Raw genomic sequence first — 15,806 nt, forward strand, 5'->3', positions numbered from 1 at the left:
TTTTCTTTTTCGTTGTATGTTGGTGTGGAGGCTCGTATGGAATCATCCATAATTTTTTTTATTCTCGCTTATTTTCCGTCGGTCTTGTTCCGCCACTGTTGTTTGTTTCAATCACCGACGCCCGGGGAGGTGACTCCACCCAGGACCCTAACTTACGACCCATTGATTAACGAACTGGCGCCAACGGCTTTATTTCCTCATGCGATGGAAGGCGTGATCCCAGAGTTTTCTCGCCTCAGAAAATGTCCTGGTTCCGGCTAGAATTGAATCTAGACCAGTTGGGTTGGTTGTGAATGGATCACAGGCGTCAAGCTTGGTTTGCGGAGACGATACCAAGTACGCTTGGCCCCCGCTTATCATCCATAAATGACGTAGCTTTTTTTAGGTTAGAAGTTTTAGTTTGCTTTATTTAGTTTTACGTCAAACTTGCGGTCGTGGTTTAGCACACAACTCTTTCTGTTAATTCTTATAAGCACTCACTGTTCTTCACGTTTAAAATCTAGTCGACTCGCCATCTATAATACCAAAATTGGAAATGATATCAAAATCGATTATTTATATTGATAAAAAAACTTGGCGGTATATGAAAAAATATGCACTGTTCTGCACTCATTACTTATTAACTTATTTAACTTTCTTCGCGGTACAGTACAAGCGCTTCAACAAGATGTTTTGCCTCAACAGCTGATAGTTGCAAATTCCGATCAACTTCCACCGGCTATCGATTTGGAGAAGATCCCTAAAGATACTCGCTCAGAACTAGATGCAAATCCATCTCTTCAACTGATTTTACGTGTGCTTGACACATACCGTTCACCGTTCTCCACACAATCAGTTGTTATGTTACCTGAGCAGCGAGCTCTACCAAGTTGTCCACTATGTGATGCATCGGTTTATAGTTATTGTGATTACAAAGTATACCACGATAGTTGCTGCTGTGGAAGTACAAACGGCATTTATAACCCTGGAGGTTTAGGAAGCAATGGTAAGGTAGGGGATCGTCAACAAATTACGTAAAGGTTTCTGTCGAGAATGGGGTCTAAATTTCTTTCGCTCCACTTGTATTCAAGATTTAAGATGTTGAAAAAAAAACTTATGAAACTACAATATTTTTAAAATTTAAAATTCGAAATAAAAAAAAACAAAAATCAAAATCTCACGTAATTTGTTGATGACCCGGAAACAGAAATTTTCTTCGATAACACATTTCATATAAAATCTTTTCAGGTATCGGGTATGGAGGTTGTGGTTTTCAAGAAGATTGCAGTTTCATTTATGCCAACTCATGTTATGAACATCAGCTCATCGTCAATTGTTGCTGTAATTCACCGTATTGAAAAAAATCATATCACATTGATTAAACAATAATATAGATAGTGTTTCCAACAGTGATTGTGATTGCTCAGTCGCCACCCTGGAAGGCCGCTGCTGGCCCACCTGCTAGGCCTGAGTGCTAACCTATCAAGCTTATCCGTTTTCTTAGGTAGCAATAGACCATTTTACGAATTGACAGGTGTCACGGATCCTGCTGATGTTGATGATGCTTTTACGTGCGTTATGTCAGCGGTTCCGTGCTTTCTGTCAAAATTTTATTCATGAATTTAGTTCAGAAACGTCTTGTAAAATGGTCTATGAGTATTGTTACTTCGAATCAGCGATGCCAGATTAGAAGACATGTTTTCTATTTTAAGGTATTTAACCAGCAGTGAGGATATCCTTGCTAAGACAAAGTGAAAACATTAGAAAATATGGGAAGACAAGCGCAATTTGCATGCAGAGGTGGCGACTTTTTTTTGCTCGACATCTTTCGATTTGCCGATAATTATTCCAGACCAAGGGAGAATAAACGTCAAAATAATGCCTGCCAATTAATCACAGCGTCAACATTTAATTTAAAATGCTTACAATAACTATCATTTTAATTGAAAACTGAAAACAATCGTTGAGTTTTCGCTTTATTCATCTAAAAGAATATTCATTCGAGAATAAGTTAACTGACAATTGGGTCCTGAAGATATACCAGTTTTTAAATATCATTGGAAAAAGATACGTTTTCTGAACAAAACGTAATTTAAAAAAAATGTTTGTCGTCGTCTTTCGATTTTTTGAATGGACAATAAATTGAAATTGAATTGAATGGACAGTTCGCTTATGTACGGTATATGAGCGTTTTACTCTGAAAATTACACTACTTTAGCTAATACATAAAAATCTGAAACCGTGTCAAACTTTAGGACCCAATCATGAGACGTTTACTCTATTTCAAACCAACCAAAAAGTGGGTACCAGAATCAAAGAGTGATAGATGAAAAAAGTATGCCACACGAGCCCCTTGTTCCAGCCTTCGGTCATTTTCACCTGACATTTCGAGTGGAAAGACAAGTGAAGACATATTTTCCCGGAGCGTGAAGACATTTGAAAAAAAATGACCTGGCATCTCTGCTCCAGATATATGCACCAGACCGCGTAGCCGTTTCACCGTTTCCTTTCGCTAGCAGATGCTGGTTCCATTTATTAGAAAATAGTATTACCATTCCCGCTGAAAACTGCAAAAAACAATCGAGACCGATATTTTTTATATATATGTGCAATGAAATACATAATGATAATAGTATCAATAAATAATAATTTGCCTGTTCTGTTTCCGCCTCCAATTTGTTTTCTTTTTCGTTGTATGTTGGTGTGGAGGCTCGTATGGAATCATCCATAATTTTTTTTATTCTCGCTTATTTTCCGTCGGTCTTGTTCCGCCACTGTTGTTTGTTTCAATCACCGACGCCCGGGGAGGTGACTCCACCCAGGACCCTAACTTACGACCCATTGATTAACGAACTGGCGCCAACGGCTTTATTTCCTCATGCGATGGAAGGCGTGATCCCAGAGTTTTCTCGCCTCAGAAAATGTCCTGGTTCCGGCTAGAATTGAATCTAGACCAGTTGGGTTGGTTGTGAATGGATCACAGGCGTCAAGCTTGGTTTGCGGAGACGATACCAAGTACGCTTGGCCCCCGCTTATCATCCATAAATGACGTAGCTTTTTTTAGGTTAGAAGTTTTAGTTTGCTTTATTTAGTTTTACGTCAAACTTGCGGTCGTGGTTTAGCACACAACTCTTTCTGTTAATTCTTATAAGCACTCACTGTTCTTCACGTTTAAAATCTAGTCGACTCGCCATCTATAATACCAAAATTGGTCAGACGAGTAACTCGCCGCGCACCTCGTCTTCTGTAATAGGCCCCTCAATATTGACAAAGGAGAAACTCAATACAAATGTGTTTCTGGATATCTTTCAGAACCATGATTAGGTACACTTGCAGTCTTGGCTGCGAAAAACAACGATGTCCAACAACGAAACCATTGAAAATCAACATTTTGTGTTAATAATGCAGTAGATTGTACGAATTATTACAAAGAAGTTAACAACTTATGACGAGTGCCCAAAACTCGACGTAAAAGTCGTCATTGCAATGCAAACGCGTAGGTTGGGAGGGAGAAATTAATTCGTCCGGTCATTGAAAGGCATAGCCTCCACTCGTCAACCAACTGCAGCGCCACAGAGCGTTGCGACCCGAACAGCTGTTTTCTGCTGGCCGTCGACTTTCAGCGGTATAAACTGTAGCGAATAAGCCAGCAATTGACGCCGGTGCCGTTGCCGTTGCGCCGGTGTCGAATGGATTGATATCTTTCAATAAAGAGTCGAGAGTTAGTACTTGTACGATACAGATGTCTTTTAATTGAACAGTCGTCCGTACCATTTTGATGTGATTCCGACTGGCATCACCTAGGAGGTGATTGGCATCCATATAGGATACCGCTTGCACTGAATCTAAACGTCGAGAGAAAACAAGTAAACTGCATCGCGTTTAGTTGTTTGGTCGTGTGTAAGGAAATAGTTTTTACCAAACGCACTAAAAGTGTGACAGCGGGAAAAGCGCCATACAATGAAAACGGCCTGAAGCTGATAAACTTTGCCGCGGCCAGACGAATGGCCATATATAGCTCCTATTTTCCACGTTTAACTAGTCGGAACCATACCTGGAGGCATCCAAATGAAGAAGCCTACTGCCAAATCGATCACGTACTGTTTGGCGGCAGGTACTTTTTGAATGTTATTGATGTTAGGTCTTTTCGGGAACCAAACATTGACTCTGATTATTATCTCGTCGTTTGTAAGATCCAAGCACGGTTGTCGAACGTACTGAAATCTCGCACAGAGAGGAAGATGCGTTTCAACATACAGCGGTTGAAAGCTGATGACTGGCAGAAGAATACGCCAGAGAGCTGGATCAACGAACCGCAGAACAGCAGGAGGAACAAGTGGAAGGCATAGATAAACTGTGGAGTAATATTTAAAGTGCCATTGAAACGACTGCGAGAGAGGTGGTAGGTACGACGCGTGGAAGACAGCGTAACAGCTAGTTTGATGCTGAGTGCCAGAGAGCGACATGCGAAAAGAACCGTGCCAGGAGCCGCATGCTTACTGTGGCTACACGTCAGAACAGAGAGAGATACAGGGGGGCAAGAGCTGTCAAAAATAGAGTTTACCTTCGGAAGAAACGCAGGTAGTGCTCACCAGCGCAGAAGACAACTTTGCTAGAAACGACGTGCGGAGCTCCTATAGAACAGTCAACAGAGTAAGAAGCAGGAATTTTCCCATGCCGGTCATGTGCAATCTGCTTACGGATAAACCAACGGATGCAGCCAGGTGGTAGGAGCACTTTCAGGCTCTATTCAACAGTGAAAAGCGAGAAGAGCAATACAGGAACGGATTAAGATTATGAACGACGAACAAGCTGTGAAGTAGAGAAGGTCGGGTTTCGGGTTTTCGAACCCGAAACCAGAACCCGACCCGTATCCGACGGGCTCGGGTCAGGTTCGGGTTTGAAAATACCAGGCTTAGGTCGGGTTTTGGTATGAAAACCCGAAACCCGACTATAAAATGCCTCTTGAAGGTGCAGTATGAACAGCAAACGTGCAAAAAGACGGTACGATCATCGCGTAATCTAACATGCTTTTTGGTTTTGTGGACGACATTGATATCATCGGCTTCGACCGTAGGGGCGTGGAGTAGGCCTTTAGGCGAGGTTCGGGCTCAAAACCAAAGTACATGGTAGTTGGCAAGGAGCATGATAGTTCCGGTGGTGTTGGTGCTGAAGCGGAGATTGATGGCGAGCGGTTTGAAGCGGTCGATGATGTCGTTTATCTTGGTATGCTTGTGATATGTGACAACGATATGAGCCGCGAAGTGAAACGACAAGTTACAGCTGCGAACAGGGCTTTTCTACGGACTACGTAATCAGCTTAAGTCCCGTAGTTTGCCAACTCGCACAAAACTAGCGCTGTATAGGGCGCTGATCCTCCCGGTTGCCCCCCTTTACGGACATGAAGCATGAACGCTGGTCGACGAATGCTCGGAGTAGTTGAGCGTAATGTTCTGCGATTGATACGATAGATTAAAAGATGAAGTGTGGTGCAGACGCATGAATCACGAGTTATACCAGGTATACTAACATGCTAATATAGTGAAGGTTATACAGCGGGACAGGCTTCAGTGGGCTGGACATGTAGTCAGAATGCCTGACGAGAGGCCCGCTGAAACTATATTCAGCCGAGAACCAGGAAAAGGCCGTCGACTCCGTGGTAGGTCTCGCACTCGGTGGATGGGCGCGGTGGAAGGAGATGCGCGATCTGCTGGTGTACGAGGTGACTGAAGAGCAGCTGCCCAAGACAGAAGAAGCTGAACATCTCTAATTCGTTCGGCCTTAGACCGGTAAACGGTCCGTCGGCCAACAAAGTGAAGTAAGTAGGTTATCAACTATCCAACGAATCATGCTCCGAAGCCTGAACCAACCAAAATAAAGGAATGCGACAAGATTGTACGTAAAGCATCGAAAACCCGATGTATTACAAGCAACGATACTTCAAGGAAAATTGGAGACGTGGATGCTCTCATTCCGTTAAACCCATCATTTCAAACGATTCAACTTTTGAGTTTGAACGTATCCGTTGTAGGGAATAGCTGTTGCTTTGCAAAATTATGTATAATAAGGGAAAACCAGTGCGTCTTGAACTGTCCTACAGATCAGACGTTTTTTCGGTTGCTTGTGGACTGGTCTTTGACTGCCTATAGCTTCAAAGTTTGTGTTTTGTCAGTGTGTCTTTTAAAGACTACCTGAAAGTTATTTCCCATCAGTGTTTCTCAAGACTACCTACTTTTGAATTTAACATTTGTTTTAACTTTTTTCGTATCACCCGAAATGGCTGGACGGAAAAAGAAACCTCGCATCGCTGCGGGGAGGAAAAGAGAGGCATCTCTTTCTGACACATCGAGTGTCTGTAGTGACAATCCTTTTGATATTTTGCCTGAGCAAGAAGCTGGTGAAATGGAAGTTACCAATAATGAAACTATACAAAATATAAAATCTTTAAAAAAGGAGAAAGTTCCACCTATTGTGGTAACTATTTCTTCTGAATTTAATATATTCAAAAAGGAACTTTCAACGTTTGTTTCTGACGTTAAAGTTACCTATCAAATTGGCCGTAGAGGTGAATGCCGCTTATTAGCCGACTCAGTAAAGGGTCGTGATCGTCTTGTTCAGTATTTAACTGACAAGATGTACAAATTTTTTACATATGACACCAAGAACGCCAAGCCGTTCAAGGTTGTCTTGAAAGGTCTCACCAACGATCAAACCGTTGATGAGATCAAACTTACTTTAACAGAATTACTTTGCATAGCCCCTACCCAAGTAATTCTAATGAAACAAAAATCACGAGGCGAAAACAGTCAGAGAACTGGAATTTCCCTTGTTAATTATTTAATTCATTTTAACCGCAATGAGGTTAACAACTTAAAATTTTTTGAAAAAGCACATGCTTTGTATAATGTGCGTGTAAAGTGGGAAACTTATAGGAAGTATGGCGGAGGTGAAAAGCATATCACCCAATGCCGTACTTGCCAACGTTATGGCCATGGTTCCAAATTCTGTAACATGGACCAAAAATGTCTTAATTGTGGAGACTCTTCTCACAAAAAGGACACATGTCCTGTGAAAGAGAGTAAAAATTTTCGCTGTGCGAATTGTAACGGCAACCATATGTCAAATTTTTATCAATGCCCAGTCCGTTTAGCAATTGTTAAGGCAAGGCAAGGTAAACAAAATTAAATTTCTCAATTAAAACCAACTTCAAAACAAAATTCTCCAAGCGTACCAGTGACGCATAGTTTACCTACTCCTTTGCATACCCGTTTAACTTATGCACAGGTTACAGGTAGTTCGAACATTATACCGCCTAGTGTTGGTAGTTCGAAAATGACCGTTAATATGGGTAAGCAAAACACGCTAGAAAATAATTGTACACCTATTACTCCAGCTAATATTGCTGCCGAAAATATTTTTTCTAATGTCAACTGCCTGGGGCCTATTACGACAGGTAAACTTTCTTTTTTGCAACAGGCAATGTTCGATCTTATGAACGCCATGTTGCAGGCAAAATCAATGTTTGAAGCCATTCAAATAGGCACAAATTTTACTATTAAAATTGTTTCTAATTTAAAATTTAGCAAAGATTTTAAATAAAACAATTAAAATATTAAATTGGAATGCTCGCTCATTGAAGGCCAATGAGAATGAGCTTTTTAATTTTTTAACAGTAAATAATGTGCATATTGCAATTATTACTGAAACATTTTTGAAACCTAACATAAAATTAAAATATGATCCCAATTACGTGGTTCATAGATATGATAGGATTCAGGGTTCCGGCGGTGGAGTTGCAATTGTTATTCATCGCCGAATCAAACATCGTGCTCTTCCCCATCTTGAGACGAAAGTTATTGAAACTTTGGGAATTGAAGTTCAAACTGAACTTGGGATTTTATTTATTGCCGCAGCATATTTACCATTTCAATGCACACGCGAGCTCAAAAATTATTTTAAAGGTGATTTACAAAAACTCACCAGAAATCGTTCGAAATTTTTCATAATCGGCGATTTTAACGCTAAACATCGTTCATGGAATAATTCTCAAAGTAATTCCAATGGCAATATTTTATTCAATGATTGTTCTTCAGGATACTATTCTATTTTGACTCCGAATAGTCCTACATGCTTTTCTTCTGTAAGAAACCCTTCAACAATTGATTTGGTGCTGACAGATCAAAGTCATGTATGTAGTGATTTGATCACACATGCTGACTTTGATTCTGACCATATTCCAATAACTTTTTCTTTATCACATGAATCAGTTTTAAACCCTATGAGCTCTGTTTTTAATTATAACAAAGCTAATTGGGAAAGATACAAAAATTATATTGAGAGAAATTTCAATAATGAGCTTGATTTGCAAAACGAAGTTAATATTGATTCCGCTTTGGAAGCATTAAAATGTGCAATTGTTGATGCCAGGAATTATTCTGTTCCAAAGGCTCAAGTGAAATTTGATTCACCAATAATTGACGAAAATCTTCAACTTCTAATTCGTTTGAAAAATGTCCGCAGACGTCAATATCAACGTTCTCGTGACCCTGTTTTTAAAACTATTTATAAAGATTTACAGAAAGAGATTAAACATAGATTTACTCTTCTGAGAAATCAAAATTTTGAGACTAAAGTTGAAAAATTGAAACCATATTCAAAACCATTTTGGAAGCTGTTGAAGATTCTTAAGAAACCTTCAAAGCCTATTTCAGTTTTAAAAGATGGTGAACGTTTTCTTGTATCCAATGAACAAAAGGCTCAAAGACTTGCTCAGCAGTTTGAGAGTGTTCATAACTCAAATTTGAATTTTGTGAGTCCAATTGAAAATGAAGTCACACGTCAATTTGATTTAATTTCTTCCCAGAATTTTTTACCTGCAGAAATAATTGAAACTAACTTGAATGAGATTAAATCAATTATTAAAAATTTCAAAAATATGAAAGCACCTGGTGACGATGGAATCTTTAATATACTAATCAAACATCTCCCTGAGAGCACAATGGATTTTTTAGTGAAAATTTTCAATTGCTGCTTCAAAATTGCATATTTTCCCAAATTATGGAAAAATGCAAAAATTACTCCCATTTTAAAACCGGATAAGAACCCAGCTGAAGTTTCAAGTTATCGACCAATCAGTTTGCTTTCTTCAATAAGTAAACTGTTTGAGAGAGTTATTCTTAACAGAATGATGTCAAACATCAACGAAAATTCAATTTTTGCAAATGAACAGTTTGGATTTCGCAATGGGCATTCCACAACTCATCAATTGCTCAGAGTTACTAATATGATACGAGCTAACAAATCTGAAGGTTATTCCACTGGAGCTGCTCTTTTAGACATAGAAAAAGCATTCGACAGTGTTTGGCATAAAGGTTTGATTGCGAAATTGCAAACTTTTAATTTTCCAATTTTCCTAATCAAAATTTTAAAAAATTATCTTACTGATCGAACTCTGCAGGTTGTCTATCAGAATTCAAAATCTGATAGATTTCCTGTCAGAGCAGGTGTGCCTCAAGGTTCAGTCTTGGGTCCAGTCCTGTACAACATATTCACTTCAGATCTTCCTGATTTGCCTCCAGGATGCACAAAGTCATTGTTCTGCGATGACACAAGCATTTCCGTAAAAGGAAAAAGTCTTCGTGTCATATGCAGTCGATTGCAGAAAAGTTTAGATATTTTTTCTTCCTACTTGCAAAAGTGGAAAATCTCTCCCAATGCTTCTAAAACTCAAATGATAATTTTTCCGCATAAGCCTAGGGCTTCTTTCCTCAAGCCAAACAATAATCACGTTGTCAAGATGAATGGGGTTATTTTAAGTTGGTCCGACAAGGTTAAGTACTTGGGACTAATTTATGATAAAAAACTTATTTTTAAAGAGCACATTGAGAGTATACAAGCCAAGTGCATCAAATATACGAGATGTTTATATCCTCTCATTAACAGGAATTCTAAACTTTGTTTAAAGAACAAACTTTTGATTTACAAACAAATTTTTAGACCAGCAATGCTTTATGCTGTACCGATCTGGTCAAGTTGCTGTTCAACAAGGAAGAAAACGCTCCAAAGGATTCAGAATAAAATTCTGAAAATGATTTTGAAGCGTCCTCCTTGGTTTGGTACACTCGAATTACATAGACTTACTGGTGTTGAACCATTAGAAGCTATGTCAAATAAAATTATTAACAATTTTCGACAAAAATCGTTGCAATCCTCAATTGCTACGATAAGTTCTCTTTATAGCCAATAAGTTAGCAATTAAGTTAGTTGTAAGTTTACTTCCCCTTTTCTGACAAGTAGGTTTAAATCCCTACGAATGATAAGTCCTAATTGCGAAAGCAAACAAATCCTAACAATTAAAATTACAAATTTCTAACAGTGTTGAGAAGTCACCATTTGTGATTGGACACACATACTCATTATTTACTAATATTTATCATAAATACCTTAAGTATATACTAACAAATCCCCCTTAAAAAAAAAAATAAGGGAAAACAATTTCAGTGAAAGAATTTAAATTAAAAACTACATTTTTGGGATAAGTTTCAAAACAAATTTGAAGTTACTTCCAATTATAGTTTAGAAAATTAGGAAATAACAATTAAATTAACAAATAAACAAAGTTTATTTTTCTTTGTTTCATTTGGATTAAATTTGATGCTATTCCTAAAAATACATAAAATATAAAAAACAGCCTAAAATATTAGGCTTGAGTCTAATGAAATCCACCGAAGAAAAATAGTCAGTTTGCTTCACCAAAGTTTGCAAAGTTTCATTCAACTCAAAAATTATGAGATTTTGCTATCTTTAGATCATTTGGCATCCGGATTTTCTCAATGGCAATATGTGATGAACTGTGCAGTATCCAGCAATTGCAATATGTTAAAAAAATTGTAAAGGTATGAAAAAAAAGAACAAATCCACAAATATCTAAATGAATATACAGTGATCACCCGATTATATCTCACCCCGATTATTTTTGGCGTGATAAAATAGGGAAAGTGATAAAATCGGGAAATTTTTAATTTTTTTTTCTTTGAAGATGTTAAAACAATAACTAAATACGTAAAATCAGCGATTTTAATTTTTTTTGGAAAATTTATCTATACAAACATATGAAAAAAGCTGCAGTAGTTTTTTCATAAATCGATATATCTGAATAATGGCAAAAGATAGAGAAAAGTTGTCAAGGGATGAATTTGAGAAAACTGTCTGAGCTTTTAAAAATATTTAAAAAATTCAATTTGAGATCCTGTATTGAAAAAAAATTTCAAAAACAAAAAGTGACTATAAAAAATCGATCATCACTATTTTTTTAGAACATTTTTTTAGATAGATGATTCAGTTGCCTAAAACTTTTCTGAACAAACCTAAAAAAATCGATGTAAAGTTGCAAATAAGTTACAATTAAGTTTTTTATTCGTTCATGTTTTTGTTTGAATTGGTAAAATGAATTACTTGCTTTTTTGTAGCGCAGTACCATAAGCAAAATATTAGATGTTCACACAACACTAAACTTTGCCGAAGACAGCATGCTGATATCTCTCACATATTGCAACCAGAAAACTCTTAAAATGTAAATAACGATTTTTAATGCCTTCTCATAGAAAACTTTATGTTGCTTGCAATATGTAAGAGATAGAAACATGATGTCTTCTGTAAAGTTTCTTGTTTTGAGATCACCTAATACTTTGCCCAAGACACCAAGCGTCTATCTTTATCTAATGAAAAAGTAAATATTCTATCTCATTTTTAGGAGGATTGATCACCAAGCGTCAAAAGATGCGTTTTCAAATATTTTGAAACTTCTCCGAACATATTATACGGTTATAATAAACATTTGTATCACTATTCAATTATTCGCACGATAACAGCAAAATGTAACATTGTGCATCGGTTGAATTTTTAATGTAAACTGCATCCCGAATGATACACAGAATTATGAAAAATATCTTAAATATTGAAGCGTAATAGAAAATCAGTTCACCCTGACATTTTTTTAATTAAATGTTTTATGATGATAAAATCGGGTGAAAAATGTGATAAAATCGGGGGCAGATAAAATCGGGTACAGATATAATCGGGTGATTACTGTATCAACAAAAGTAAAAGATCAGTTAATCTAGCTTTTCTCCGCATAATAATAGAGATAATGGTTTCAAGTATAAATATTTTATTTATGTTCCTTTTTACATTTTCTTTCAAAATGTTTTTAGTTTTTCATATCAGTATAAATACAAACTGTTTGCAAATTCGAACCTAATTCAAGTAAGTTAATTAGATTGTTTTCTTTTATGCGCACTTACATTTACCAAAACATTTTCGATTAGAAAAAAAAACTAAGTGGACTTTTTAATAAACGACTGATAAAAAACTTCATAGTCAATATTCATTCCAAGCCACTCATGTATCTTAATTTATTATTTATCCTTTAGACAAAAAACCGCTGTTTTACGAAAATATGTTATGGGGATATTAGTTTAGAAATATAGGCGATCTCTACAACTTAACTTCAATCCATAAGAAGAGAGCTTCTTCTGCAGTAGAATAAACGTTGTCTTGTAAGAATAAGTTTTAGAGAGTTTTGCCATCTATCATATTCAATTACTGCAATTGGTGCGACTTTTCAGTTTTTATTATCTTTATGCTGCCAAAACAGTTGGAAATCAAGATTATTATTAATAAAATAGAATGCTCCTTTCAAAACCATGATTTTAATTTTTAAACTGCAAATTGATACAGCAAGTTTCAAGTTTATCACATACTTTTTGTATCGGTTAAAAGCTTCTACACACTTAAAATTTTTTGCCGGGTCTCGGTAATTTATTGCCGAGAACGGCACCACTGAGTGCTCGGTTAAAAAAAATAATGACAGCTATCACATTTTTTCGTGAATCTCGGTTCACCTAACTGATATTTCGGCTCGTTAATATTTTGTGCCGAAACTTCAGTTAGGTTGAACCGAGATTTTCGAAAAAATGTGACAGCTGTCATTATTTTTCTAACCGAGCACTGAGTGGTGCCGTTCTCGGCAAAAATTACCGAGATCCGGCAAAAAAATTCCAGTGTGTAGTTCTACTGTAGCTGATATAGGACGCATAGATGTAAAGAGTGAAAATATAAACTGCCTATTTCGCGACGAAACTGAAATCTTATGTTAAAATTTACAACCGAAAGATAACTCATTTTGTATCACGGATCGAACGTCCATAACTCCATTAAAAAATTACAAAAATCGCACTGCTCATTCCACATCATCTTTGTATTTTTCGCGTGCTTCAGCCCGTGCGTCCGGTACAAGTTGATTCTTGACACCACCGAGCACATTGCTAGTGGCTTGTGTGGCCAACACAAGTGGCTGAACAACCATTGGCGGAATTTGACGCATTACAGCTCCGACAGCACCAGTATATCCTTTCTGATCGTGTTCTAAGGCCGTCAACTCAACCAAATTATGCGCAGTGTCACTTATACCCTGAAACAATAATTGGAATAAAATTCCGATTAGTATCTATTTATATCGAATTGGTATCTGAGGTGTAGTTACATCGGTGCTTAAACTAAAATCGACCGTTTTTACAATTAGAGTCACATCCGAACTACCTTGCTTTTTTATTACTACACTTATGGACTAAAACTGTTGATTGTTGAGCTACAACAGAACTACACTTTGTCTGATCCGTAAAGCACGCGAAAGAAACAGTATAGTTTAAAAACATAGGTGTAGCTTCGCTTGTCTGTTAATTTTTCAACCGCAAAACGGTGAAGTACCGCCGCAAAAAAAAATCGACTTAATGCAATGATACTGAAAATATTAGATCGCATAATGTTTTCGTCTGGTGTTTTATGATTTTTATGTTTATATCGGCAATCCAGTTAAACCTCCAGGAATTAATATCGATGGGGCCATCGACTTAGGGTAGGGATATACTTAACAAACTCAACATAGCGTCTCACTAAGCCTGTTAACAAAGTTGTAAAAAAAATTATTCCTCTTACCTCCTTCACGATCTGTAAAGCATTAGTCATTCCCTCACGAATGTCTTGAGGAGGATGCAGTCGTTTTCGCTTGCCTTTCTTATTCCCTCGACCGCGTCGTACTGAAGGTCCTGGGGAAACCATATCGTAAGCGGTTTCCGCCGTTATCTAAAAGTAATTGGATTAACAAAGAACTACTATTGAAACAAAACAATTACCTGTAACAAGTGGATAATTCTGGTGGTGATTTCTAATGCCGCCAGTGCAGTTCTTGCCGTAAAGCTTTGCGCTCCACGCTGAAGGCCGCGAACAATACGACCATCCTTTTGATATTGTTCGATTGGAAGCCAGAATAAATCCCATATACCCTGAACTGTTAAATAAAGAAATATGAAAACATGTGAAACAACTTAAAGTCAAACGCCAATACTTACAGAGTTGTAATAATGAATACATAGGTCCAACACCACCGAGAATTTTGGGAAGTTGCTTCTTTTTAATGTCTTGTAGCCATTCCTGAAGCAAAAAATTAAGTAGACGATCCATTCCCAAAATACCGTGCCTGTGAGATATTTTTTTCAACCTGATCTCAGAACACTGCAGTTGCCCGAGGCCCATTAGCAAACCGGCTAGTGGTCCACGAGACAGTTCAACTCTTTTACCGTGATAGTCAATACGTATAGGAACATCAGGACTGAAAATTACGTTACGGAAATATACTGGAGGTATATCATCCCCTGCTTCGCTGCTGGTTTCCTGTTGCTCTTTATTTTTTTCATCTTCATCAATAAGAAGCATCAAATTTTCCGACACCATTTTTCTAGCTTGTAATTCTTGTGCTGCTTCTGGTAGTTCAACCATCATAACTGGCTGCTGGTGGGACAATGTTGTAATATTACTCCGTCCTGGTTGGTGTTGCATTCCATAATCAGTTAAATCTCCGCCACCCCCAAGTTGGTTAAAGAAGTTAACCATGAAAAGTAGCGAATCTTGATCGATGTTGAGTCGTATGGGTTGCACAGATATCCGCAAACAACACTCTTGTGCTGAAAGTGCAGGATTTGGACGCAGGTGAAGCGATTTGATAACTATCATGTGATTGTGCCCTTTGCTGCTTCGTTGACCGACACTAGACTGGTAGAGAAATTTTTTTATATCTGATACGGCTAAGCGATCCCAAATCTCTAACTCTGTGATTAAAAGCACCTGTCTGGAGGCCTGCTCCGTATTCGATGGATAAACTTCGTGCGAAAATTTGACTTTGTTCAACTGAACTTCCATCATTATATCGTGCCTTCGTTCCGGTCCACCACGACCCTTCCAAGTTAACTTTTGCGTCAATGTTGGACCAAAGCATACCGATGGAGAACCTTTAGAGTAGCTAACACCACATTTATACGCTTCAGACATCGGCAAATGCGCAAAGTTATTCTCTACCTGAGAAATTTTTGTCTTGGCCTTTTTCTTATCTTCTTCCGTTAGAAAATCGTGCCCGCCATACAAATGCCATGTAACAGACATTTCACATATCGTATATCTAGTTACTGCCATCGGGAACTCTTTTGGTGCCAACAGCAAGTCTGGTTTCCCCGTAGGAACACTAAAATGGTTATCTACTATGCGGATAGGTTCCTCAAGAATTGGAACTTCCTGGTTACCACAATGAGGTCGTTCTTCGTCTGCTATGAAGCAAAAATCATCGTCAGTATCAGAGCTAACTTTTCTTTGATCATTTTTGGTAGCGTTGTTTAACTGCTTTGGCATATCAAACTTGTTGACATCGCCGAGATCCATTGTTACCTGTAGCATACAATAATTTGTGTTAATGTTGTGTTTTAGTAAATGTGATCAGT

General features: G+C 37.6%; 2 protein-coding genes across 2 annotated transcripts in view; one reads left to right on the forward strand and one right to left on the reverse strand.

Annotated features, from left to right (window-relative positions):
* Positions 1-242: 242 nt before the first annotated feature.
* On the forward strand, positions 243-2,654 carry LOC129717202 (uncharacterized). The gene is made up of 3 exons (XM_055667055.1): positions 243-282; positions 650-985; positions 1,228-2,654. Exons 1-3 carry the CDS (start codon positions 243-245, stop codon positions 1,335-1,337), a joined length of 486 nt encoding a protein of 161 aa, XP_055523030.1. The 3' UTR covers positions 1,338-2,654.
* Positions 2,655-12,131: 9,477 nt separating this feature from the next.
* The window catches only part of LOC129725621 (autophagy-related protein 2 homolog A), a 52,326-nt gene continuing 48,651 nt past the window's right edge, over positions 12,132-15,806 (reverse strand). The window contains exons 9-12 of the mRNA XM_055681666.1: positions 14,388-15,753; positions 14,172-14,326; positions 13,975-14,121; positions 12,132-13,450 (exon numbers count right to left, since the gene is read on the reverse strand). Of these exons, the coding sequence (XP_055537641.1) occupies positions 13,220-13,450; positions 13,975-14,121; positions 14,172-14,326; positions 14,388-15,753 (1,899 nt within the window). The 3' untranslated portion in view covers positions 12,132-13,219. The remainder of the gene's footprint in view (positions 13,451-13,974; positions 14,122-14,171; positions 14,327-14,387; positions 15,754-15,806) is intronic.

Source organism: Wyeomyia smithii, chromosome 1 (genome assembly GCF_029784165.1).
Source record: "Wyeomyia smithii strain HCP4-BCI-WySm-NY-G18 chromosome 1, ASM2978416v1, whole genome shotgun sequence".
In the NCBI taxonomy this organism is placed as follows: Eukaryota; Metazoa; Arthropoda; class Insecta; order Diptera; family Culicidae; genus Wyeomyia; species Wyeomyia smithii.